Source organism: Triticum urartu, chromosome 7, assembly GCF_003073215.2.
Source record: "Triticum urartu cultivar G1812 chromosome 7, Tu2.1, whole genome shotgun sequence".
Classification (NCBI taxonomy): Eukaryota; Viridiplantae; Streptophyta; class Magnoliopsida; order Poales; family Poaceae; genus Triticum; species Triticum urartu.
In genome coordinates this window covers 224505386-224529403 of record NC_053028.1, presented here as the reverse complement: position 1 = coordinate 224529403, position 24018 = coordinate 224505386, and the positions used below count along the sequence as shown (strand labels likewise).

Here is a 24018-nt window from a genome sequence, read left to right as displayed (position 1 = left end):
CTTGGACGGCTCTTTCCATTCAAACCAAAGCCATCTGAGCCTCAAAGCACGAGCAAATTTGTCGGTGTTAAGAACACCCAAACCCCCATAGCTGGTGGGGCGGCAGACCATGTCCCAGTTGACTTTACATTTGGCACCGGTGGTCTTGTCAGAGCCGGACCAAAGAAAAGCTCGCTCAATCTTGTTGAGGTTGTCAAGGGAACCCTGAGGGACAGTGAGTGGTGTGATGGAGTACACAGCCTGAGAGGTGATAACAGAGCGAACAAGGGTCGTGCGCCCAATGGTGGTGATGTTCTGCCCATCCCAGGTGACCAATTTTCCAGTTGCCTTGTCCTGGAGGTATTGGAAGTCAACTTTCTTCAGTCTCCAAACCGAGAGCGGGAGGCCCAAGTATTTGATAGGGAAAAACGCCCTGGTCGCCGGGATGCTGCTGAGAATGCTCACAAGATCAAGGTTGGCTCATCGAATGGGAACGACAGAGCTTTTGTGGAAGTTGGTGCAAAGGCCCGTGACGTCTCCAAAGCCTTTTAAGATGGTTGCAAGGTTGTCAATATCACTCTTAATTGGCGCCATGAACACAGCGGCGTCATCCGCATAGAGGGAGGTTCTGGCCATTGTACCTCGGCCACGGATCTTATGAATGATTCCCTTGCGCGTAGCCAAGTCGAGGATCTTGTGCAACGGGTCAATTGCGAGGACGAAGAGCAGAGGCGAGATGGGGTCTCCTTGGCGAAAACCACGTCCATGCCTGATGGGGGGGGGCAGGCAGGCCGTTGAGGAGGAAGCGCGAGGACGAGGACGAAAGCAATGCCGCAATCCAATTTCTGAATTTATCAGGGAACCCCATGCGTTGCATGAGATCCAAGACATACTCCCATCGGACTGAGTCAAAAGCCTTTTTGATGTCCAGCTTGAATAATAGAGCTGGAGTCTTGCACTTGTGCAGCCGTCGAGCGAAGTTGCGAACATACATGAAATTATCATGAATGCTTCTCTTCTTGATAAATGCACTCTGCGCATTGGAAACCAGAGCATCCATGAGCGGCGCTAGGCGAATGGACAGCACCTTGGCGATGATTTTGGCAACGGCGTGGATAAGACTGATAGGCCTATAGTCCGAGATCCCCTCAGCGCCGTCCTTCTTGGGCAATAAGACCACATTGGCAGAGTTTAGCCATTGCAGGTTGTTCGTGCGCAGGGAGTCAAAGCAGTGGATGACTCGCATGAAGTCCACCTTGATGAGGTCCCAACATTTCTTGAAGAAAATGCCGGTGAAGCCGTCTGGGCCGGGAGCTTTGTCCTTGGGCATTTCTTTGATAGCAGCCCAAACCTCCTCCTCAGTGATGACAACGCCAAGAGCGTGGAGGTTGTGATGCTGGATGTCGATCTCATCCCAGTTAAAGTCTACGTTACTATTGGTACCAATCCACCCCATGACCTCGGAGAAGTGGTCGTGGATGATCTTCTCCTTCTGCCCATGCTCAGTCACCCGACTGTGGGCCTGTTTGATGCGGTGAATATGGTTTTTTCTTCTCCTGGCATTGACACGTCGATGGAAAAAATTTGTGTTCGCATCCCCTTCTTTGAGGTTGGCCACCCTCGCACACTGGCTCTTCCTAGATCTCTGAAGGACCGCCAGGCTAATGACTCGTCGTTTAAGTCTAGCCCGAAGGTTGGACTCGGCGGGGGAGAGGAGACGCGTCTCTTGAGCAATGTCCAACCAAAGGATGACCAACAGAGCCGCATGGAGTTGGACGTTGGCCTTCGAGAACATTTTTCTACTCCATTCCGAAAGGCGGAGGGCGATTTTTCTGAGCTTATGATGAAGGACTTGATAGGGCTCCGAGTGGGGTACGTGCTCATTCCAGGCCGTTTGGATCACCTCAGCGAACCCAGGCAAGCAGACCCAAATGTTTTCAAATTTAAAGGAGCGGGGACGTCTGGGTCCTTTGTCATCTGCCAGGAGCAGTGGACAGTGGTCCGACAAGGAGGACGAAAGCGCGTGGAGAACGTGGGTGTTGTATGTGGTGTCCCACTCTGCATTGCAGAAGAAGGAGTCTAGCTTGCACATGGTTGGATTGGATCGCTCGTTACTCCAGGTGAAGCGCCTGTTCTGAAGATGGATTTCCTTAAGCTCACAAGACTCAGCGTCGCACGGAAGCGGTTGATCCTACTTGTGTTCATGTTTCTCTTATTTTTGTCCCTAGCACGATAAATTTGATTGAAGTCGCCTGAGGCCAACCAGGCGACTCCCAGCAGCGGCTTGTGGCTAAGGAGCTCCGCAAAAAAGGCATCCTTGCGCGCCGAGTCGGTGGGACCATACACCGAAGTGGTTTTGAATGTAGCTCCAGTATCCCGGATGCGTACCATGGTCGACAGACAATAAGAAGATGTGGCAATGTCAGAGACCTCCAGGAGGCCTTGATCCCAAAGTAGGAGGATACCACCACGGGTCCCCTCAGCCGGCCGCTGTGCGAAGCCACGAAGCCTATTTCCGCCAATGGAAGCCGCAATGAACATGTCGATGGAGCTGAGCTTTGTTTCTTGGAGGCAGACAAGGTGACATGAGGTGCCCTCGATTGTTGCCTTAACAGTAGCCCTGCGGTCTGGGCAATTTAGTCCTCTTACGTTCCAGCTCAGAGTGTTGATAGGTTGCTCATGCATGGGAAACATAGAGATTCTCAGGGTACAATCTGATAGCAGAATACAACTTGGGGTTGAAGCAACTAAGGCAAGGCAAAAAGCCAGTACTGCTAACAAGTAGCAAGTTCCATGCTACACACGGCAAGGACCCCTTACATGAAATGCAATATAAAAGCACTAACATTGGAAAACTAGACAACCCTACAGAGGCACTACAAGCAATATTCTTCAAACTGTAGCCTCTTGCTCTCCCGTACCAGCAGCAGTAGGTTCCATTGTCGACTCTCCTCCATGCCCAATGAGGACGTCTTCTACTGCGTTGACAGCGCCATTGTCCAGCTGGAAGAAATCACGCATGGCCACAATTATCTCTGGGGTCAGTTGCTCTTTAAATTTCAGCGAGAAAGCAGCAAGGGTGGCTTCAGTAACATCTTCTCCATCTCTAGTGATGCCCAGGCTCCGGCATACCAGCCGTTCGGCCATTTTAGCCGCGGGCACAGCCTCGGGACGGACGGATGGGCGCCGCACATGCTGAAGCGAGATGCCCCCAGAGCTGTTGCAAATCTTCAGCCCAGCCATCGTCTTCCGGCGAGTACGCAGGTTCCTAGGAGGAGATACAGCGGGTGGAGGCTGCGGGCTGCACAGCGAGTAGGCCCGCTCCAGCAGCGCCGGCTCGCGCACAACAAACAACTGTGAAGGCAGCACAACAGCAGCATCCTGGACAGGGGCAGTAGCATCTTGGATAGGGGCGATCAAAGCAGCAAGCCCAGCCGGCAGAGTATCATCAGCATGCCTAGAACGGGCTCTTGGCGGAGTAGGCGTGCGCTGGAGCTCTCCAACGCCAGGAAGAGGCGGAGTCGGGGAGCGTTCAAACCCCGGAGGCCGCGTCGGCGAGATGGAGATCAACGGGCGCATCATGGCCGTCGGCGAGCACAGCTCGATGAGGGCGGGGCTTCGCTCCTGAAGGGCCATCCTCGCAGCTCGGGCCGAGTCCCGCTTGGAAGTAGGGGAGGGCCAGAGGACCGACGTCGGGGAGCGAGGCGGGGAAGTGGGCGGAGTGCGCGCCTCCTAGGAGAGGCGCCTGGTCGCAGCTGGCCGCCTTTGCCTAGAGGGGCTCCGACCACGCCCATCATCTTGAGGGGCCGGAGTTGCTTGGACAATTGGCAGCAGCTCCATGGCAATGGCCTCCGGGGCACTGGCAGAGCCAGAACCCAGCAGCAGGGCAGCATCAGCGGCCGGATCGGCGAGGGCAGCCTGACGGCGCCCGTCCCGACCAGACCCGCCACGGCGATCCTCTCGGACATCTCTGCCATACCCACACTGCTCATCACGAGGAGCACGAGAGAGGCTACGTCTGAGTCGAGCACCCAAGCTTTGGCCGCTCCTGGGAGCGTCCCGCCCGCTTCGTCCGCGGCGATCATCGCAATCGTCATCACGGTCCCGGCCATCACCATCATCTCTATCCCTGCGGTCATGCCGCACGGGATGAGAGATTTTCTCATGCCTGTCCCTCATGTGCTTCTCGCCGTCGATGATGTTGTACAGCCAAGGGTTTGGCTTGGAGACGATGTTGCCAGAGGAGGGGTCCTCGTGGATGTCGAGATGCACCAGAATGCGGTGCTCCAAGCCTTTTCGGCCATACACCGGCGCACCTCCGTTGCGGGCGGGAAGAGTGATCCAGCTCACCCTCGGCACCTTGCTTGGGCACGTCGTCCATGCCCAGAGCCCCAGGACCTTCGTTTGGGTCTTCAACTGAGAAGCAGGCTCGATGTAGTCAATGGAGCACCCGGAGCCGATGGCCTTGGCGACGGCTTGCTCCTCCCAAGCGTAGAGGGGAAGGCCTTCGAGGCAGAGCCGGACATGGTGCCGCATGTACACATGCTCGGCGTGCGCCTCAAGCCGCCAGGCGCGGAGCTGAAGCTTGGTGTCGCCGAATGCCAGCTCGCGGCGGGAGACGGCAAGCTCGGCGTGGTGTCGGTGGATGAAACGCACGAGAAACTTCTCGGGGTGATGCAGCACCACGACGACGTCCGGCTGGAGAGCTCCAATCTTGTCGGCGATGAAGGCCGCCATCTCGGTGGTGGACGCCTGGCGGTCGCGGTCGAACCAGGCGACGACGGCGTTGGATTCCAGCAATGCGATTTCCAACAGCATGGACGGCGTGTTGTGCACCACGGCGAAGACCTCCGGGCGGGTGGAGTGGTCACCCGACCAAGAGCCAGCAGAGGAGCCCATCGCAGCTTGGGGACGGGGCGGCTGGGCCGTCGGCAGCGACACACGCGGCGGTGGGGGGAGCGCAGCTTGGGGAGGACGAGGCGAGGTCGCCGGCAGCGGCGAGGACGACGTCGGGGGAGGCGCCTTGCGCAGCTTGGCAGCACCTGGACGCAGATGAGGCCGAGGAGTGTGGGTGCAGAAGCGCGCTTTGTGGCCCGAACGAAAGCACCGTCTGCAGACCACAGGGTCTCGACAGTCAATGGCGCGATGTCGAGAGCAAAGGCAGTTGAAGCAGTGGCCTCTTAACCACTCGGGCGGAGGGGGGCGTGCAGTGAATGCGGCGTGCTTGGCCGGCGGGCGTGGCCGACGGGATGTGACCTCTACCCAGGGCATGGCCGTCGCCTCGGCCTCAAGCCCCGCGGCCGCCACGCCGTGCGGGATTGAATGCCGGTCGCACGCCCTGGACGCCGAGCCTTGGAAGCAAGCCAGCCATCCCGCACCATTAGTCGCCATAAATGTCGCAGCAGCACGGCCCGCATTGAAGGTGGCAGGTGGGGCGGCAAGCGAAGCCGGGACGGGCTCGGAGCCGGAGGAGCCGCCCATGCCCACGCCAACGCCAGCAGGGCACCCAGGCGGGGGAGGCGGCAGCGCCCCAGAGACCAGATCTCGATCCGCATCGAAAAGGGGCGGCTGCGCCGCGGGCTGCTGCATCGAGGAGTGAGACTCCCAACACAGCTGCGGGGGCGGGTGGAGGATGCTTGCCAGCAGCGATAGCGGCGGGGCTGGGACGGTGGCCGACGACGCCGAAGCGAACGCCGCCGTTTTGGCTGGTGGGGCTACGGGGACGGGGTTGGGGTTGGGAGCGGGCATGGCAAGGATTATTGCTGTCTCAAAGAAGAGAAACACAAAACTCAAATTTGACGAACGGTCTTCCTTCTGATCCACCGAGAACAGAACACACATCGCTGGTCTGCGGAAAGGACACGTATATCATGTGGCGTGTTGGAAGCGAGCGCTGTCGAATGGATCTGCCCATTGACAGTTTATGTTTATATATGTATAGCACGTCGGATTTTAAGATTCTTTTGGCACTTGCAAATAAGAAATACAAACGCTCTTTGTACCGTTGTGCCCGTCAATGTGCCGAGAAGACAGACCCACATGCTTGTTGGTGTGCCCTCGCTCCGATCCATAGTGTGGGGTGTGCCGATACCAGCAGCAGTACTTGGATTTGCTCTTCCTTACCACGATGGCCAGCAGTTTTTTTTAAGAAAAGGAGGATGACCTTCCGGTCTATGCATCTAGGAGATACATGCAACTATTTTATTGATTATTTTCAAGGATCTTACAAAGTAGAATAACAATGTGTCTGAATCCGTCATCTTGGCAACATCTGCCGCTACTCCTATCCAAATGATGAAGGGGTGCAAGCTGGGCCACGTATCCAGACCTCTCACCTAAGCCTAACATTTAAAGCCGGAGGCCCTGACCGAGCCATCTGCCAGGTCCGGGGCTCAAACCGGTCTGACGCACTCACATGTGTCGTCGCCGCCATCTTCCACTGGTCCATCTTCAGAACAGATTGATGTGACAACCTTGGCAGGTCCTCCACCATCGACGCCGCCATGACGTCAAACGACGACCTCCACCTACGCGAGCCTTCGTCCTCCGCAATTGACGCCACTGCGACGCCAGACGACGACCTGTACCTACACAAGTCCAACTCCAAGCAACAGACGTAAATCCATGCTAGGATAGGGCCACACCACCGCCGTCGCCCACCACCCACAAGCGATACCCAACCCCAAGGTTCCCAAAGCGGCGCCTTCAAGAAGGGGACGACGCCGTGAGCGTCGCCGCCGCCCAACAAAGTTAGTGCTTTCACACGGGAGACCTAAGGAAAGGGGAAGTGAGGAGATCAGTCCATACCGACGCCTCCAAGGAGGAAAACGGCGCCTCGGCACGGCCGCTCATGGCCGGTCAAGGATTTCGCCCGAACTAGATCCCCGCCACCGGCAGCGTCTCCTGTACAGAACCAACGACCAAGAGGAAGCACGGTCCGACCAGGCTGGCCCGCACGCCGAACAGGGGAGGAGGGGAGGCGCCAGATCGCGCGCACTGACCGCCGCAGGCCGCCAAACACCACCGGATCTCGCCACCCGCGCGACCGGGACGCTAGATCCACCGCCTGCATGGCTGCTAGCCGGTCGTGCCTTGCCAATGGAGCTGCCGTCTCCAGATCCGGGGTTCCCCACGCAAAGGCAGGGCAACCGAGGCCTCGCCGCCACCATCCTTGGCGCCCTGGGCTTGCCCGACGGCTGCCTCAGGCGGCGGCGAGGAAGGGAAAAGGGGGGGGGTGAGGAGGAGGGGTGGCTAGGGTTGGGAAGAGGGGCGGCCCTGTTGGATGCGCAGATGCAGATAGTAGACAAAGGCAGGATCGATGGCCAGCAGCACTTGTACTTGGATTTGCTCTTCATAATCTCCTCATTTTCACTTACCAACATACACCCAATTCAAACTTAGAAAATGAGGAAATTATGAAGAACTGTATTTCCTCGAATGCATGAACAATGTATGTTTTCTAAGGTGTACTGGTATCGGGATGGTATTAATATATTCCCTTTCATATAAAAATATAACTACATTCCATGGTATAACTCGAGTCGGTGTCCTTTGCTGTTCGGAGCTGTTGGTGGTGACTTGTTCGAGTCGAGGCACGACTCCCTGCTCATGCGAGCATGGTCTTCACTTGCGTAGCACCTCACGGTCAAGACCACGGTGTGCATGTAACTGTTGAGATCGTGGAAAAATGGTGACAACATCACAAGATGACTTTGATTTGATGGTGCTTCTCAAGCATTGGTATCGAGCTTTGACGTGAAAACCCAAGGTTTGGCCTTCGGTGGTAGGATCTGATGGCGATGACATTTGATAGTTGTTCCCTTATGGAAGACATTGCTCTTGGAGAATTTCTTCTCATTGTATAGAATGATGTTAAGAGATGAGTGTGGATATGGTTGATGTTGTCGATTATCTTTTTTTTTGACTCCACCAAGGTGTACCTTCGGTTTGTTAGACTTTGCTAGTCGTCGGTGTGATTTTTATGAGTGTTGATGTTGGCTATGTGCATTTTACCTATACAGAGGCCGAATGTGTCCTCATTGCGTTTGTATCCCTTAATCCCGCATTTAAGCTAATAAAAATTTCTTTATCATCTTTAATAAAAAGCCCACAGGAATGCACAAAATTACCACAACAATCTTTCATTGACACATATATCCATTATAAATCTATATTCATTGACACAAAGACACATCACTATAGAAGCCTAGACAAAGTATTTTAACATAACTTGGAGATGATTTTATCTTGGAGTAAAATTCTCCCCATCCTAGGATTCCTTCACCCAAAAGGTGGAACACCATGGCTCCTACATGCTAAACATAATCCTTGTACTACTCCCAACCTAACCCCACTTACTATAAAAAAACAACATTTTTTAACCTTTTGTTTAGCCCAAATCTCCAAGCAGTAAGAAGGCCATACAATACAAACCAAATGATGCAAAAAGGGAAGCTCAAGCCTACAAGACGAGGAAACATCAGGCATCAAAACCCTACAACCACCATAGCATTAGCACAGCGCCGCGCAGCAGTTACTGCCGCCCCTAACTCTGTGCTCCGCCGTGTTGCCCCGCTCCCATTGGCCGCCATGGGCTCCTGCCTCTCCACCCAGCCCGGCGACGAGCCGGCCTGGCCGCTGCGGTGGCGCAAGAGGTCCCATGGCGAGCGGGAGGGCACGGCCGCCGCCGGCGCCTTCTTCTCCGGCGGCGGCGCGGGTGGAGGCGGCAAGAAGCTCCCCGGCGAGGGCGAGATGACCGAGGAGGAGCTCGCGCGGGTCCCCGGAAGGACGTGCGCCAACGGGGCGAGCGCCGCGGCGTGCCTCCACACGCAGCAGGGGCGGAAGGGCACCAACCAGGACGCCATGGTCGTCTGGGAGGTAAGCTGCCGGCACCTAGCAACCGCTATATTTTTCCTTGCTTGGTGGTTTGTTCCGGTGGATTCGGAGTCCCGATCGGCGGCGGCGGCGCTCGGTCCACGGCCGATTCTTGGTTCAAACCGCGGCCTTTCTAAGTCAACCGCTGGCGTTTACTCTGGGAAGTCTTCCTTAGGCGCTTCCTGTTAATCACTTGGTTTGTGCCTGGATTACTGGTGGATTTGGATTCCAATGTTGTTTGAATCAAGGGGAGATGCGTCTTTGTCCAGCGGAGTGTTTGATTCAAAATGAGAGGGATTTTACTTCAGAACAGTGATTAGTTTAGATTTCTAGTGGGGTTGCAGTTGGGTCATTGTTTAATTTGGTTCTAGAGGATGAAACATTTTTTGCTCTTCTGGATCGATTATTATGAAAACGAGCAGTCTGCTATGTTTTTGTGTGTGCTCCTAACGTTTTTCTGATAATTTCTTTTAAAGTGTTCTCTGGTAGATGGGACATGAGTTGGTTGTGGTATTGAACCACTGTTCTTGCCCTTGGCTTGATTCGAGACTTTGTGCATGGTGCAAGCAAGATCCTTCGCGGATGTTTGTACCTTTCTTTGTTTTGTTCTCTTCTTCGATGTAAAGAACGTTATGTTCTTGTTCCTTTCTTCACATGGATGTGATTGAGGGGTCAAGTGATTGGCTGTGGGGATTGATAGCTGGCTTGCTCTATCTAGGGTCCATCCCCTTCAATTAATCAGTCCAGCTTAAGTACTAGTGCTCCAACCAGTATATTGGTTCCTTAAGCAGTAGGCTCTGTGATAACAACTGGAGTTCAACGTTCCTTTTTTTAATCAATTCCTCAGAAATTAAAATATTATTCCTCAAAAAACAACTGGAGTTCAACTGAAGAGAAGGGCAATATGGGCTATTATTATTATTATTATTATTATCAGTTTCTGGAGAACTAGGACTAGCTAAAATGCATGTAGGTATCCAAGAATCACTTCTATGCATGTAGGTATCTAAGAATCATTTCTAAGATGGATGAAGGGTCATGTACTTAAGATGACAGCAAAGAGAGTTTATGCCTGACTGCCTGTAGATTCTCAGAATAGTGCTTTTGATCGCTAATATTCAAAGCAAAAAGGTACCTCCTTTATTGGAGTGGGAGGTACTTGCTTGACAAATTTGTAGTGTTTCTGTTGAAATTGAATTGAATCAGCCTTTAGTTCTATCGACCGCCTTTTATTCCTTCTCCCTGACAGTCTTTTCTCATATCCATCCTTTCTTTGAGATGTAAGTTATACTGGCAGCCAAATTTTATCGTGTTTCCACATTTCATTGTGAGTAATAGAACTTTCTTAATGTAGTAATATTCTCAGAAATTACAGATTGTCATTCCAGTGGTTACGAAACAAGCCTGCTGAATTAATTTAGTCACATGGTAATATGCCCCATGAATTAACCTTGACTAGCTACTGAGTTTTACCCTGGTTTCTTAAGTACTATTTGAAGTATGATTATCTGATTCCTTCCGTAGGTAAATTTCCTACATTTTGTCTCCTCAAAATGCTTTATGCCAGTGAAGTCACTCACTCACTCTACCATATTCTTAATATTTCCTGGTGAAAATATGAGCATAATGATTCCATCAATACAGTTTATTGTAGCTCGGCCCATCTCTTTGATACCTTTTGTGGAATAGCAAGGTCATGGCTGCAGTTACTTGTTAGAAATGAACAATAGTCCCTACTAGCTGATCAGATCACTTGACACTGAGGGAAAAGCTGACACTTATATTGCAGTAAATTGTATTTACATGACAGCTATGTAACACTCCCTTGCTTTCACTGCAGAGTTTCAATTCAAATGATAGTGTCTTCTGTGGCGTGTTTGATGGTCATGGTCCATATGGTCATTTTGTCGCCAAAAAAGTTAGAGATTCTCTTCCTGTTAAGTTACTCGCACAATGGAAAACTAGTGCTAATGTGGGCACTAGTCCTCATCTAAACGGAAGCATTTCCGGAAGTTTGAACTCCGAAGAAACAGCATCTGCTGTTGATGATGAATGGGGTGAGTCTGCTGATGTTGAAGGGAGTGATATGCTTCCTGAGACATTCCTTCCACTTAAACAGTCTTATTTGAAGGCTTTCAAATTGATGGACAAGGAGCTCAAGATGCATCCTACGATTGATTGCTTTTGCAGTGGTAGCACGGCAGTCACATTGGTCAAACAGGTGATTGATACTTCTAAACATGCCTTAGTGTTCGTAGATAAATTGCTGACTGAAGCTTTTAAAAACAAGTGGTGGAGTATAATTTTGATTGATGGATGAACTGGACATGCCTTATTCTCCAGGGATGGGATCTTGTAGTTGGAAATCTTGGGGACTCGAGAGCAGTAATGGCGACACGGGATGCAGCTAACAATCTAACTGCTGTACAACTCACTGTTGATTTGAAGCCTAACCTTCCCAGTATGTTCATTTCTCTCCTTTAATATTTTAATTGTTTTTTTCGATTTCAGTATTTTCGTGTGGTTACCATACTCTTCCCATTCTCCCTGTAAATGCCTTGATCAAACTATCATTTAATATAGTGGCTATTGCTAATTATCCAGATTGATCACTTTGTTTTTGTTTTTTTAATAATTATTCTTCATTTCTTTTTCTACAGAGGAAGCTGAGAGGATCCAGCAATGCAGAGGAAGGGTTTTTGCTCTTCAAGATGAGCCAGAAGTTTCAAGGGTATGGTTGCCGAATAATGATTCTCCTGGACTGGCAATGGCAAGAGCTTTTGGAGACTTCTGCCTTAAAGATTATGGCTTAATATCTGTTCCACAGATATCATATCGCCGTCTTACTGAAAAGGATGAGTTTATAATACTAGCCACTGATGGGGTATGCTTCTTAGCGTTTTACTAACAATGGTCCTTCAAATTAGAAATTTCATATGTTCAGGCATAAAGCTTTTACATCCTTCACCAGCTTCAGTCCTGTTATATGTTATTATATTCAGAAAAAACTCAATTGCTGCAGGTTTGGGACGTTCTTTCAAACAAGGAGGCTATTGATATTGTGGCTGCAGCTCCATCTCGAGCAACTGCTTCCAGGGCTCTCGTTGATTGTGCTGTCAGATCTTGGAGATTGAAGTTCCCAACATCCAAGAGTGATGACTGCGCTGCTGTCTGCCTGTTCTTGGACCACGAAAAGTCACCTACTCTGGTTGAAGAGAGTGAAGCCAAGAATGAAAAGGCAGAACCTGCCAAGGATGCTTTAATCTCAGATGCCGGTGATAAAATCAATGAAGACATTGCAGATGTGAATGAACACATCTCCAGGGAAGAGCATATCCCTGAGCCCACATTGGAACACTCATCCACGCTAAGAAATGTTGATGAGATTATGCCGGTGGACGAACCTCCTGTATCAAAGGAACCTGAAAGGTGCGGGTCTGCCCGCAGCCTGGCTGACTGCATATCGACAAACGAGGAGGAGGAATGGTCTGCGCTCGAAGGCGTGACACGGGTAAATTCCCTCTTGAACCTTCCAAGAAAACTCTCAGGTGACAAGAAATCTACCAGCTGGAAGAAGCGACGCTGAGCTAACATTATGAAAAAAAAACCATCTGCTCGGATGAAAGTCAGGCAGGGTGCTCGCAGTGGCGCATCACAGCCGATACCGGCATTTTTCAGCCGAGTGCGTGCAAATTCTTCGGCCGATTTTTAGGTCCCTGCCCTAGATTGTTTCAGGCTGGCTGGCAGGTGTGTACATTCAAGAAGATTGTTTTTTCTTCTTCCTTGTGGTATTTGTCAGGAGGCATTCCATGCCTGGGCTTCTTTACTTGTATGTGCATATGAAAGTTTTTGTTCTGTGAGAAGCTTTTCTGTAAATCATGTAAGACCTCCTCTCTAATGTCGGGATGTTCGGTTGTAGCTGTACTAGAACAATAACTCAATTCTCTATGTGTAGTAGGCCATATGAATTTTCGCCTCAAGAGTGTAAGCTTCTTTAATCTGTACCGGCTCTTCTCAAGATTATCTCTTTCTTGCCTTTGCATAAGCCTTGAATTTGGCAGGAATTTAGGCTTCTTATCAAATATAGGATGCCAAGAGATTTGGTGCTGATATGTAAACACACTGATATTTCTACATAGTCGCTATAAAGTCATATGTTTACTATAAAGTCATATGTTTAAACATAATAGTTCTTATGGAAATACCAAAGGTGAACATAGTTCCACACGCATCCACAATGTACGGCTGTCGCCAGTGTGTCCAAGACGGTGTGTTCCTCGAAGGCATTCAGGGTGAATGGTGCGTCGGCGAGCGAAGTTTTGCAGAAGCTGGTGGTCTTTGGAGGTGTCTGGCGTTGGTCGAGGCGCGGTGTTGTGTTCAGTTAGGACAAGCTCTTCTGCTTTTGTAGTTTTTGTTTGGTCGTTAGTGGTTGTCTCCGGACTTGCTCGGGTGTGGTCGTTGTTCGCAGCGAGTAATAGTCTTCTTGTACTTATAGTTCTGTCTTCTATAAAGCTACGGTATGCCTAGGCGTACTCTCGGTAAAAAAATTCACGCGCATCCACATGAATAGTAAAATTGAAAAACATAATTACTCTCCCAGATTCATACTACTACTTGTCCTGCTTTAGTATAACTTTGTTATTTTAAAAGTTTTTGGGTATCAAACTTGGTTGGCCGTTCAACTCACGAGTGAAGTTTCGTGAAGGAATGACATACATGGTATTCTTGTGAAGAAAATACAATCAAGGCCTTAAAACAATGCTTTTTCGTAGCTTTCATTTTGACCTTTTATAGCTTTTTTTACTCAGGTCTTACACATGATTCTTTTTTGCGGAAGACATGGATTTGATTGGTGTCATGACATCGAACTTTATTTACAACAATAATCTGACTTGGAGGTTTTGAAAGCCTATGGACAACCCACTCTCAAAGTTGTTGGAGTACCGCGGAGGAAGATAGATCGAGAGGGGCAACCCACTCTCAAAGTGTTTTTTTTTGTCTGATAAAACTTTTAATCTATTCATCATCAATCATATAGTAAAACGGATACTAGAAATATTAAAAAATTAGTACATTCAAATCAGTAGACCACCTAGCGACGGTTACGACTGCCGTCGTCATCGCCCCTCCCTCACTGGGCCTGGCAAAACTTGTTGTAGTAGACAACCGGGAAATCGTGCTGCTAGAGCCCTATAAAACCAACGCATCAGAACATCAACCACCATTGTTGAAGAGAAGTTTAGATCAGAAGTATCAACCTGTAGACATACGAACACAAACGAACAAATATTGGATCCTCATGGATCCACCGAAGACAAACGCGGACCGAATCCAGCGAGATCAGCCGGAGAAAAATCTCCACACGCCCTCCAATGGCGGCAGAAGCACTATCGGGACAGGAAGAACCTTATTCCATCTTCAGAGAGCCGCCGCCGCCTCGTCTCTTTGAGCAGGACACAAACCCTAAGAAAACTCATAAAAGCATTCAAAAAATGAAGCCCTATTATCGGCAAAGGTCAGGATCTATCACGCCTCCACGGCCCTAAGGCCACAAGAGACGATGCAGACCGACATCGGCGCCGACGGGAGACAGAAGAAACCCTAGTGGCAGCTGGGTACGATGCTCTCAAAGCTGTTGGAGTACCGCGGAGGAAGATCGATCAAGATAGTTGCTATTCACACTAGTATAAGTTTTCCACAAAATCAATTGTTAAGGATATTCCACAAAATCAATTTGTTTAGGATATTCCACAAAATCAATTTTTTTCCACAGAATCAATTGAGAAGTTGTGGACAATGTTCACGGGATATTAGGCCCGACTTGCCGGCTCCGCGGCTCGGCCCAAATAATATAATCTCGTTGGGCACAACGGGCCCGGTCTCGTTTCCACACAAAATACGCTTTCCCGTGCGGAAAACGGGGGCTAATTGATTACCGTTTAGTCGCTGGTGGCTGAGGCGGCGGATTGCGCTTTGGCTACCTCCCGATCTCTCTCTCTCTCTCTCTCTCTCTCCCCCATCTCGTTTCGTTTCGAAGCCGACGCGGAGGAGGCCAAGTCGCGAGGAGGCGGAGAAGCCGGCAGGCAGGCTGCGCCGCTGCCAGGTCCAGGTCTAGCCCCTCAGGCAAGGGAGAGGGAGGGGGAGGAGCAGGAGGAGGAGGTTGCCCGCCATGGGGATGAAATTTCTGAACAAGAAGGGGTGGCACACGGGGAGCCTCCGCAACGTGGAGAAGGTGTGGGTGGCGGAGCAGAAGGAGAAGGAGGAGCAGCACAAGATCGAGGAGTACAAGAAGCAGCTCAAGGAGGAGCGGGAGAAGGCCGAGTTCCGCGCCATCCAGGAGCAGGCCGGATTCAAGCCGTAAGCATCCCGCATCCCGTCCCAATCTGTCCGCTCTTTTAGCTAGCTAGGGTTTCGGGTGCGGAGAGATTAATTGACGCGCTCGTGAGATTCAATTCGATTTGGTGGTTTAGAAGAGGCTGCTTTGATTTGGCAGTCGAGTCACATGGGATTTAGGCGCAAATTCGCAGGATCTGAAGTAAATTCCTGTTTGGTTTTGTGTAGGATTACTGGTAGAGGATATCTGTTTCACGGGCTAAGTTTTTCGTAGGATCTGTTCATTTCGATTTGTCACGCAAACTGCTGGGAAATCCTGAATTACTTTTCTTTTTTTGGGGGAATTTTGCTGTCACTTGCTTATGTATATGTGGTTTCATTGTTTGCAGGAGGCAGGAGAGGTTGGAATTCCTCTATGAGTCAGGGCTGGGTGTTGGCAAGGGGAGCTCGGATGGATTCCAAGCACTGCAGCAACCTGGCCCAGCGGCGGCCGCTGCCGCCTCCTCTTCTGCTCCAACGGCTGCTGGCTCTTCCAAGGTATCTCAGTTGTTCCTTTCTTCGTGGATTTCAGATTTGCACGTAATTGGGCGTATACAATTGTCAAAGAAATATCGATGTTACTTATGTAAACTGTATGTTTTCTTCTCTACTTTTGAATAGAGATCAGATACCTGTTTGGTGGTTTCATATTGAATTATACTATAGGTTCTCTTATTAATAGTTGAACTGATAATAAATACGGTAGTTTGGTTTATAGAAAAGACAAACCTTGTTTTTAAGGGTTTATCAAGATACCTATCATCTATCATCGCATCACTATATACAGCTTGATTGATTTTGCAGTTGCAGCGCTTATTTTGTTCTGTCTCGATGTTTCAGGATACTTCCCTGGGAGCTCTATTTGAGGAGAAGCCTCAATCTGCAAATGACACATGGAGAAAACTTCACTCTGATCCTCTACTCCTAATAAGGCAGCGTGAGCAGGATGCTATTGCAAGGATTAAAAATAATCCAATCAAGATGGCCGAGATAAAGAAATCAGTAAGTTCTCAGAATTGATTCTCTGAATTAGAACTAGCTTGTGAACTCATCCACACATAGCAGCCTATTGATGGTTTCCAATGATTTCATCTGAACTACACTCTCTGATACAATCTTATTTCTGTAGATGGAAGCAGAAAAAATGCAGAAGGAAGAAAAGAAAGAGGAGAGAAAGCACAAAAAACATCATCATCATAAGTCAAAGAGTAAGAGGCATCACTCAGCTGAAAATTCTGATTCGGATGACGTAAGTGATGGCAAGGACGAAGGGAGAAAGAAAGTTCCTTCTGCTCCAGAGCACAAGAGGGAAGTGAAAAGGTCAAGGCATCAGAAGAAAGAAAGTAGACAAGAATCCTCGGATACAGAAGATGATGAACCAAGGAAAAGAAGGCAGGAGATTTCAGAAGATGATCAACCAAAGAGAAGACGACAAGACAAGTCAGAAGATGCTGAACGGAGAAGACGGCGGGAGATGTCACAGGATGATGAACCAAGGAGAAGACGGCAGGATACGCCAGAAGATGATGAACCAAGGAGAAGACGACGGGATACACCAGAAGATGATGAACCAAGGAGAAGACGGCGAGATATGCCGGAAGATGATGAACCAAGGAGAAGACGGCGAGATACACCAGAAGATGATGAACCAAGGAGAAGACGGCGGGATATGCCAGAGGATGATGAACCAATGAGAAGGCGACGGGATATGCCAGAAGATGATGAACCAAGGAGAAGACGGCCAGAAATGTCTAAGCATGATGAGCATCCACGCCGGGATCGGCCAGATGCTGATGATAGGAGGAGACACAATTCGGGTTCAGACCGCCACCATGCTTATCCAAAGCATGACAGCTCAGACTCGAAGCAGAGAAGTATTGGAAATGGCCGGAACAATGGCAATTCCACTTCTGAACACCGCTCCCATGCTGAAGTCGCTTCAGGAGATCAACGAAGACAGGAGAGCCGGCAGGGCAGGGAACTAGGTTCAGAAGACCGTGGAAGACAAGAAGGCCAGCAGGGCAGGAACAATGGGCCCACAACTAACCGCCGTCGAGGGGGCGTGCACCATATGTCGGAAGAGGAGAGGGAAGCTCGTCTACGGCAAATGCAGGCAGACGCCGAGGTCCACGAAGAGCAGAGGTGGAAGAGGATCAAGAAGGCTGCAGATGATGATGCCAAAGAGGCGTCCACGGTGGCTGCAAACCAGTTCAGAGGGAAGAATTTCTTGGAGGACGAAAAGAAGAGTATATTTGGTGCTGAAAAGGGCGGCAGCGCCACCATCGAAGAGAGCATCCGCCGCCGCGCCTATTATTCTCAGGGTGGCGGTGATGCCCATGAGGCCAATGCGTTCAGGCGGTGAAAATCCCTGGAGCTGCTCAGGCTTCATATATTTCTGTTTGCATCTTTGTCTCTGGTCTTCCTTTTCCAGTCTCATGTTTGTATGATGTACGATATTTGAAGGAATTTTAATGTCGTGTACAAAATACATGGTCCTCGTTATTTGAATCCAGAAATTTGTATTGAAACTAGTTAATTGCCCGTGCGTTGCGAGGGGCATACATACTTCAGTGGTCCAACATCAATCGTTTGGATCCTCGTTCACACCCTTTCACTCTCCCTCCCTCCCCATTTCCCTCTCATATTTTCTTCAATCTAGAATGCTAAAATTGGCCATGCATTATTTTCAAGAGAACAAAAATGATTGTACATTATGATAAGATACTAAAAGACATCTTGTAATGTATGTAGGCTCCGTCCTGAGACCACAAGGACCCAAATATTCAGAATCTCTACTCATAAAAAGCAGAGTTGGTGATGATGGTATGCTTACCATCTTGCAATATAGGCCGTTTGATCTATATCTAACGGATAGGAAGAAAACTATGACAATTTACCCGCACTCCTTTCCACATTGCAGATACGGCCTTCTCACGTTCATCTTTTTCTCTTACAAAATAAACTACTCATACAAATGCATTTTGTTGTTCCGTGCAACACATGGGCATCTTGATAATAAAAGACTAAAAAACTCAGTTGGTGATGGTGTGTCTGTCATCCGTCATTTCTGACCATTAGATCTGCATCTAACGACCACGAGGTAAGTTGTGGCCTTTTTGCAACAATAGCCGACTTCTCTGCTCCAATTTACAGAAACCCCTTAGTATCTTGAAGCCAACCACATTACTCCCTCACCTCATCAAAACAGTCAGAGGAATATATTTTGAATGAAACATAATATATTTTTAGTGATATATTTATATCACAAAACTGAAGTGTTTTCTTTCAAGTCTGTGAACAAGTATTATTTTACTTTAGATCCGTTGCAACGCACAAGGACATTGCTAGTAACAATGAAAATAATGACACATAACATAGGAGAGAGATACGGCTAGAATATGTACACCATTTGTGATGAGGGAAAGTTGTATCTGGAAAGCGAAAAACAAGGTCAGGATCCGAAACCCATCAAGAGCCCGCTGAAATTCTCAGGAACCGAACAACATCCTGATTCCATGGGAAAATGAATCAAAAGCGCAGACCAAATCAACAAAATTCGGATCTAGTATCATGAACCAAGAGCATCACGTCCTCATAGATATTTTGGTTCATATACTGCAGTTTTGAAAATCACTAGAAGCGAACTGGTAGAGGCATCAAAGTGGGTCTGAACATATGAGAAACATACAACACTAGCTAAGCACATGTCTATGCAAAGGTAATAACAAAGATGACTATTGATTGTTTGTCCGGGATCCTATAGCATAAGCAGGCATTGACACAACTACAGTCAGCACCTCTGTCATCAGGGAGGCTGTGGCCTTGCATGTGGGCGTCGACCGCTCCCTGCTGAAGGTGGTGCCTTTCTACCCCGAAGACTTTCTCGTCAGATTCGACTTTCAGCATCACTATGACTTAGCAACGGCCGGCCTAGGCCGGTTCTCCCACTTCAGCTCCGACTTCGGCAACCTCGACATCCACATAGCCAGGTGGCGCCTCAATGCGCACGCCGACGCCATCCAAGCTGACTACCACGTCCATCTCTGCATCGAAAATGTGCCACTCAATGCTTGGAATGACTCCCTCGCCGCGCAGGTGCTTGGTCCGGACACTTTCCTGTACTATTTCGACATCGCCTCTGTGCAGTGCGAGGACGCAGCCACGCTCAACCTGTGGGCTTGGTCGTCCGACCCCAGCAAAATCCCCAAGGTGCAGAATGTCACTTTCACCTGCAATCAGCCGCCGGCAGGCAACACCCCGCCCCCCACCATCGGGCGCCGAGGACTACGGCGCCGTGTCCTGGTCCATCTGGACCGAATCGAAGATTCCCTCCCAGACTCGGAAGGCAGAGTCCCTCGACGGCCGCGCCCGCACCCCCCTTCGACTGGCGCTATGGTGTCGTGGACGGCGAGGCCCGTTCACGTGAGGCGGGTGCTCAGCGAGGGGACCGCGACGGCCGTGACTGACGCGAAGACGACCGTGACAGGGACGACGACCACGACAAGCGCGACGACCGCAAGACTTCCTCCTGGCGTGGTCTCTTTCGGAGCCGCTCTAGGGCCCCTCGCCGCGACGATGAGCGGGTAGGAGGCTCGCACGATGACCGGCGACAAGATGACCACGACTCTCGCGGCCGCTACGACGATGGCAGGAGGCGTGTCCTGCCGGACGCCCGGAAGATTGACAAGGCCAAGGTGCAGCGCCTTCCTGACAGTGCAGTCATCCCAGCTTCACGCAGAAGGGCTCGGCATCGGGCAACCTGTCCGGAGAGATGCTCGCGCTCCTGTGAGGTGATCTGCACCAGGCGCACGTGAAGGAAATATGCCCTAGAGGCAATAATAAAGTTGTTATTTATATTTCCTTATATCATGATGAATGTTTATTATTCATGCTAGAAGTATATTAACCGAAAACTTAGTACATGTGTGAATACATAGACAAACAGTATGTCACTAGTATGCCTCTACTTGACTAGCTCGTTGAATCAATGATGGTCATGTTTCCTAACCATAGACATGAGTTGTCATTTGATTAACGAGACCACATCATTAGAGAATGATGTGATTGACTTGACCCATTCGTTAGCTTAGCACGATGATCGTTTAGTTTGTTGCTATTGCTTTCTCCATAACTTATACATGTTCCTATGACTATGAGATCATGCAACTCCCGAATACCGGAGGAACACTTAGTGTGCTATCAAACGTCACAACGTAACCGGGTGACTATAAAGATACTCTACAGGTGTCTCCGATGGTGTTTGTTGAGTTGGCATAGACCGAGATTAGGATTTGTCACTCCGAGTATCGGAGAGGTATCTCTGGGCCCTCTTGGTAATGCACATCACTATTAGCCTTACAAGCAATGTGACTAATGAGTTAGTTGTGGGATGATGCATTACGGAACGAGTAAAGAGACTTGCCGGTAACAAGATTGAACTAGGTATTGAGATACCGACGATCGAATCTCGAGCAAGTAACATACCGATGACAAAGGGAACAACGTATATCGTTATACGGTTTGACCGATAAAGATCATCGTAGAATATGTGGGAGCCAATATGAACATCCAGGTTCCGCTATTGGTTATTGACGGAGACGTGTCTCGGTCATGTCTACATAGTTCTCGAACCCGTAGGGTCCACATGCTTAACATTTGGTATTATGAGTTTATGTGTTTTGATATACCGAAGATAGTTCGGGGTCCTGGATGTGATCACGGACATGACGAGGAGTCTCGAAATGGTCGGGACACAAAGATTGATACATTGGATGACTATATTCGGACACCGGATGAGTTCCAGGGGTCACCGGATAATTATAGGAGTGCCGGGGGGTTATCAAAACCCCCGAGGGATCTAATGGGCCAACATGAGCCTTGTGAGAGAGAGGAGGGGGCCTTAGGGTTGGCCGCCCCCCTTGAGGAGTCCGAATTGGACAAGGAGGGGGGGGGGGTGGCACCCCCTCTTTCCCTCCCTCTCCTTCCTCCCCCTTCCTCCTCCTAGTTGGACTAGGAAAGGGGGAGTCCTACTCCTACTAGGAGGAGGACTCCTCCCCTCCTTGGCGCACCCCAAGGGCCGGCCGCCCCCCTTGCTCCTTTATATACGGGGGCAGGGGGGCACCCTAGGACACACAAGTTGATCATTGATCCCTTAGCCGTGTGCGGTGCCCCCCTCCACCATAACCCACCTCGGTCATATCGTCGTAGTGCTTAGGCGAAGCCCTATGCCGGTATCTTCATCATCACTGTCATCACGCCGTCGTGCTAACAAAGCTCTCCCTCGACACTCAGATGGATCGAGAGTTCGTGGGACGTCACCGAGCTGAACGTGTGCAGATCGTGGAGGTGCCATACTTTCGGTACTAGGATCAGACGGATCGTAAAGACATATGACTACATCAACCGCGTTGTCATAACGCTTCCACTTACGGTCTACGAGGTTACGTGGACAACACTCTTCCCTTCTCGTTGCTATGCATCACCATGATAGATCTTGCGTGTGCGTAGGATTTTTTTTGAAATTACTGCGTTCCCCAACAGTGGCATCCGAGCTAGGTCTATGCGTAGATGTTATATGCATGAGTAGAACACAAAAGAGTTGTGGGCGTGGGTATATACATATTACTTGCCGTCACTAGTTGATTCTTGATTCAGCAGTATTGTTGGATGAAGCGGCCTAGGCCGACATTACGCGTACGCTTACGCGAGACTCGTTCTACCGATGTGCTTCGCACACAGGTGGCTGGTGGATGTCAGTTTCTCCAACTTTAGTTGAATCGGATTCAATGAACATGGTTCTTTCCGAAGATCAAAAAGCAATCACTATACCGCTTGTGGTTTTTCATGCGTAGGTAAGAATGGTTCTTGCTCAGCCCGTAGCAGCCACGTAAAACTTGCAACAACAAAGTAGAGGATGTCTAACTTGTTTTTTCAGGGCATGTTGTGATGTGATATGGTCAAGACATGATGCTAAATTTTATTGTATGAGATGATCATGTTTTGTAACACAGTTATCGGCAACTGGCAGGAGCCATATGGATGTCGTTTTATTGTATGAAATGTAATCGCCATGTAATTACTTTACTTTATCACTAAGCGGTAGCGATAGTCGTAGAAGCAATAGTTGGTGAGACGACAACGATGCTTCGATGGAGATCAAGGTGTCAAGCCGGTGATGATGGTGATCATGATGGTGCTTTGGATATGGAGATCAAAGGCACAAGATGATGATGGCCATATCATATCACTTATATTGATTGCATGTGATGTTTATCCTTTATGCATCTTATTTTGCTTAGTTCGACGGTAGCATTATAAGATGATCTCTCACTAAATTTCAAGGTATAAGTGTTCTCCCTGAGTATGCACCGTTGCTACAGTTCATCGTGCCGAGACACCACGTGATGATCGGGTGTGATAAGCTCTACGTTCACATACAACGGGTGCAAGCTAGTTTTGCACACGCAGATGTAACAGCCTGGATTTTGGCCCTTTTCTTTTTCTTTTGATTTATTTGGTTTTTGCTCTGTTTTTCTTTTTGGAGTGGTTCTCTGGCCTTGCCACCTGGGAAATCCTCCTCTTTCCACCTCCCAAGTGGCTCCTCATTCTTAAAACCTTGCCAAGATCATGCCACTTAACTGCATGACCAAACCTAATTTCTTTTTCTCAGGAAAATTCCTTTTTCTATTAAAGGAATAACCCTATCTGCCCTTGGTTGTGAAGCAACCTATATTTCTGTCCATCCAAAAATTCCCAAATAATTCTCATAATTTTTTTGGGTCATATCTTCCTCAAATATGAAAAAATATTTCATTGGCCATGTTTCTTAGCATGCTCAATAAATTCATTTCCTATTCTGTCCTAAATGGCACATTGTGAAGCAAGTGCTATTTATCTTTGCCCATTTGACCCCAAACTTTTTGGACATCTTTTCCTGTCCAAATAATTTCCCTGTGCAAAAATTCAACTTTATTTGCGTAGCCAAACTTTCTCAGTGATTTTTCAAAGTTCCTGTCTAAGGGAAGCCTTTGTGAAGGAAGTGCTAGCTAGGTTATGCAAATGAGTTGAAAAATTGCAAACTCCTTAATGTGCTCATATCATTGCCCTCCTCCAATTTTCAGCCTTATCCAATCATCTATGTGAGCACAGGACCAAATCTTTGATTCTGGCAATATTTTCAGATTGTGAAAAAGTACATTTTATATTGCTTAATTTTGCTTAAAAATTTGCCAGAGCATTCTCATGACCATAAAATCTCTCTCCACCAAATTTGGGACCAATTCATCGAGCAAATATTCCTCTGGAATTTTTGCAAGTTTCTGGACAAAGAGAATAGCTATTAAGTACCATTTTGGTGAATCCAATTGGTATGAAATTTTTACAGCATCTTACTATGTCCAAATCCCTAAGCCTTGCCAAATTTCAGCTCAAGTGGCTTCTCCATGTGAGTGAACCATCTTGATCTAGTTTCTGGACCATTTGGATCAGTTGCATAGCAAGTGTATTAATCCTTGGTCTAATTCTTCTCAAACTTACCAGGATTATAGTCATTCCTAATCTGATCACCCCAGGCAAACTTTTTGGACCCAACCAAGTCCTTGTAAATCACCAGTGCATGTTCAAGTTTACTGCAGTAAACTTCAGAGGTAGATTACCATTTAACCACAGAGCTTTTTATCGAACTACCACCGCAGTTACAACCTCCCCATGAAGGACAAACCCCCAGACATCGTTTGGCTGGCTGTGTGGCACTGTGTGCACCAGTGCATGCGGTGATGACGAGCTTTGGCATGC

At 48.9% G+C, this 24018-nt stretch overlaps 2 protein-coding genes across 2 annotated transcripts; both read left to right on the top strand.

Annotated features, from left to right (window-relative positions):
• The first annotated feature begins 8416 nt into the window (after positions 1-8416).
• LOC125519858 (probable protein phosphatase 2C 66) lies at positions 8417-12851 on the top strand. Its single transcript, XM_048684635.1, has 5 exons — positions 8417-8856; positions 10694-11074; positions 11197-11314; positions 11514-11737; positions 11876-12851. Exons 1-5 carry the CDS (start codon positions 8419-8421, stop codon positions 12437-12439), a joined length of 1725 nt encoding a protein of 574 aa, XP_048540592.1. The 5' UTR covers positions 8417-8418; the 3' UTR covers positions 12440-12851.
• A 1972-nt stretch (positions 12852-14823) lies between these two features.
• LOC125519844 (pre-mRNA-splicing factor CWC25 homolog) lies at positions 14824-17761 on the top strand. Its single transcript, XM_048684620.1, has 4 exons — positions 14824-15210; positions 15576-15723; positions 16066-16227; positions 16355-17761. The coding sequence occupies exons 1-4, from the start codon at positions 15023-15025 to the stop codon at positions 17585-17587; spliced, it is 1731 nt and encodes a 576-aa protein (XP_048540577.1). The 5' UTR covers positions 14824-15022; the 3' UTR covers positions 17588-17761.
• The last annotated feature ends 6257 nt before the right edge of the window (positions 17762-24018 follow it).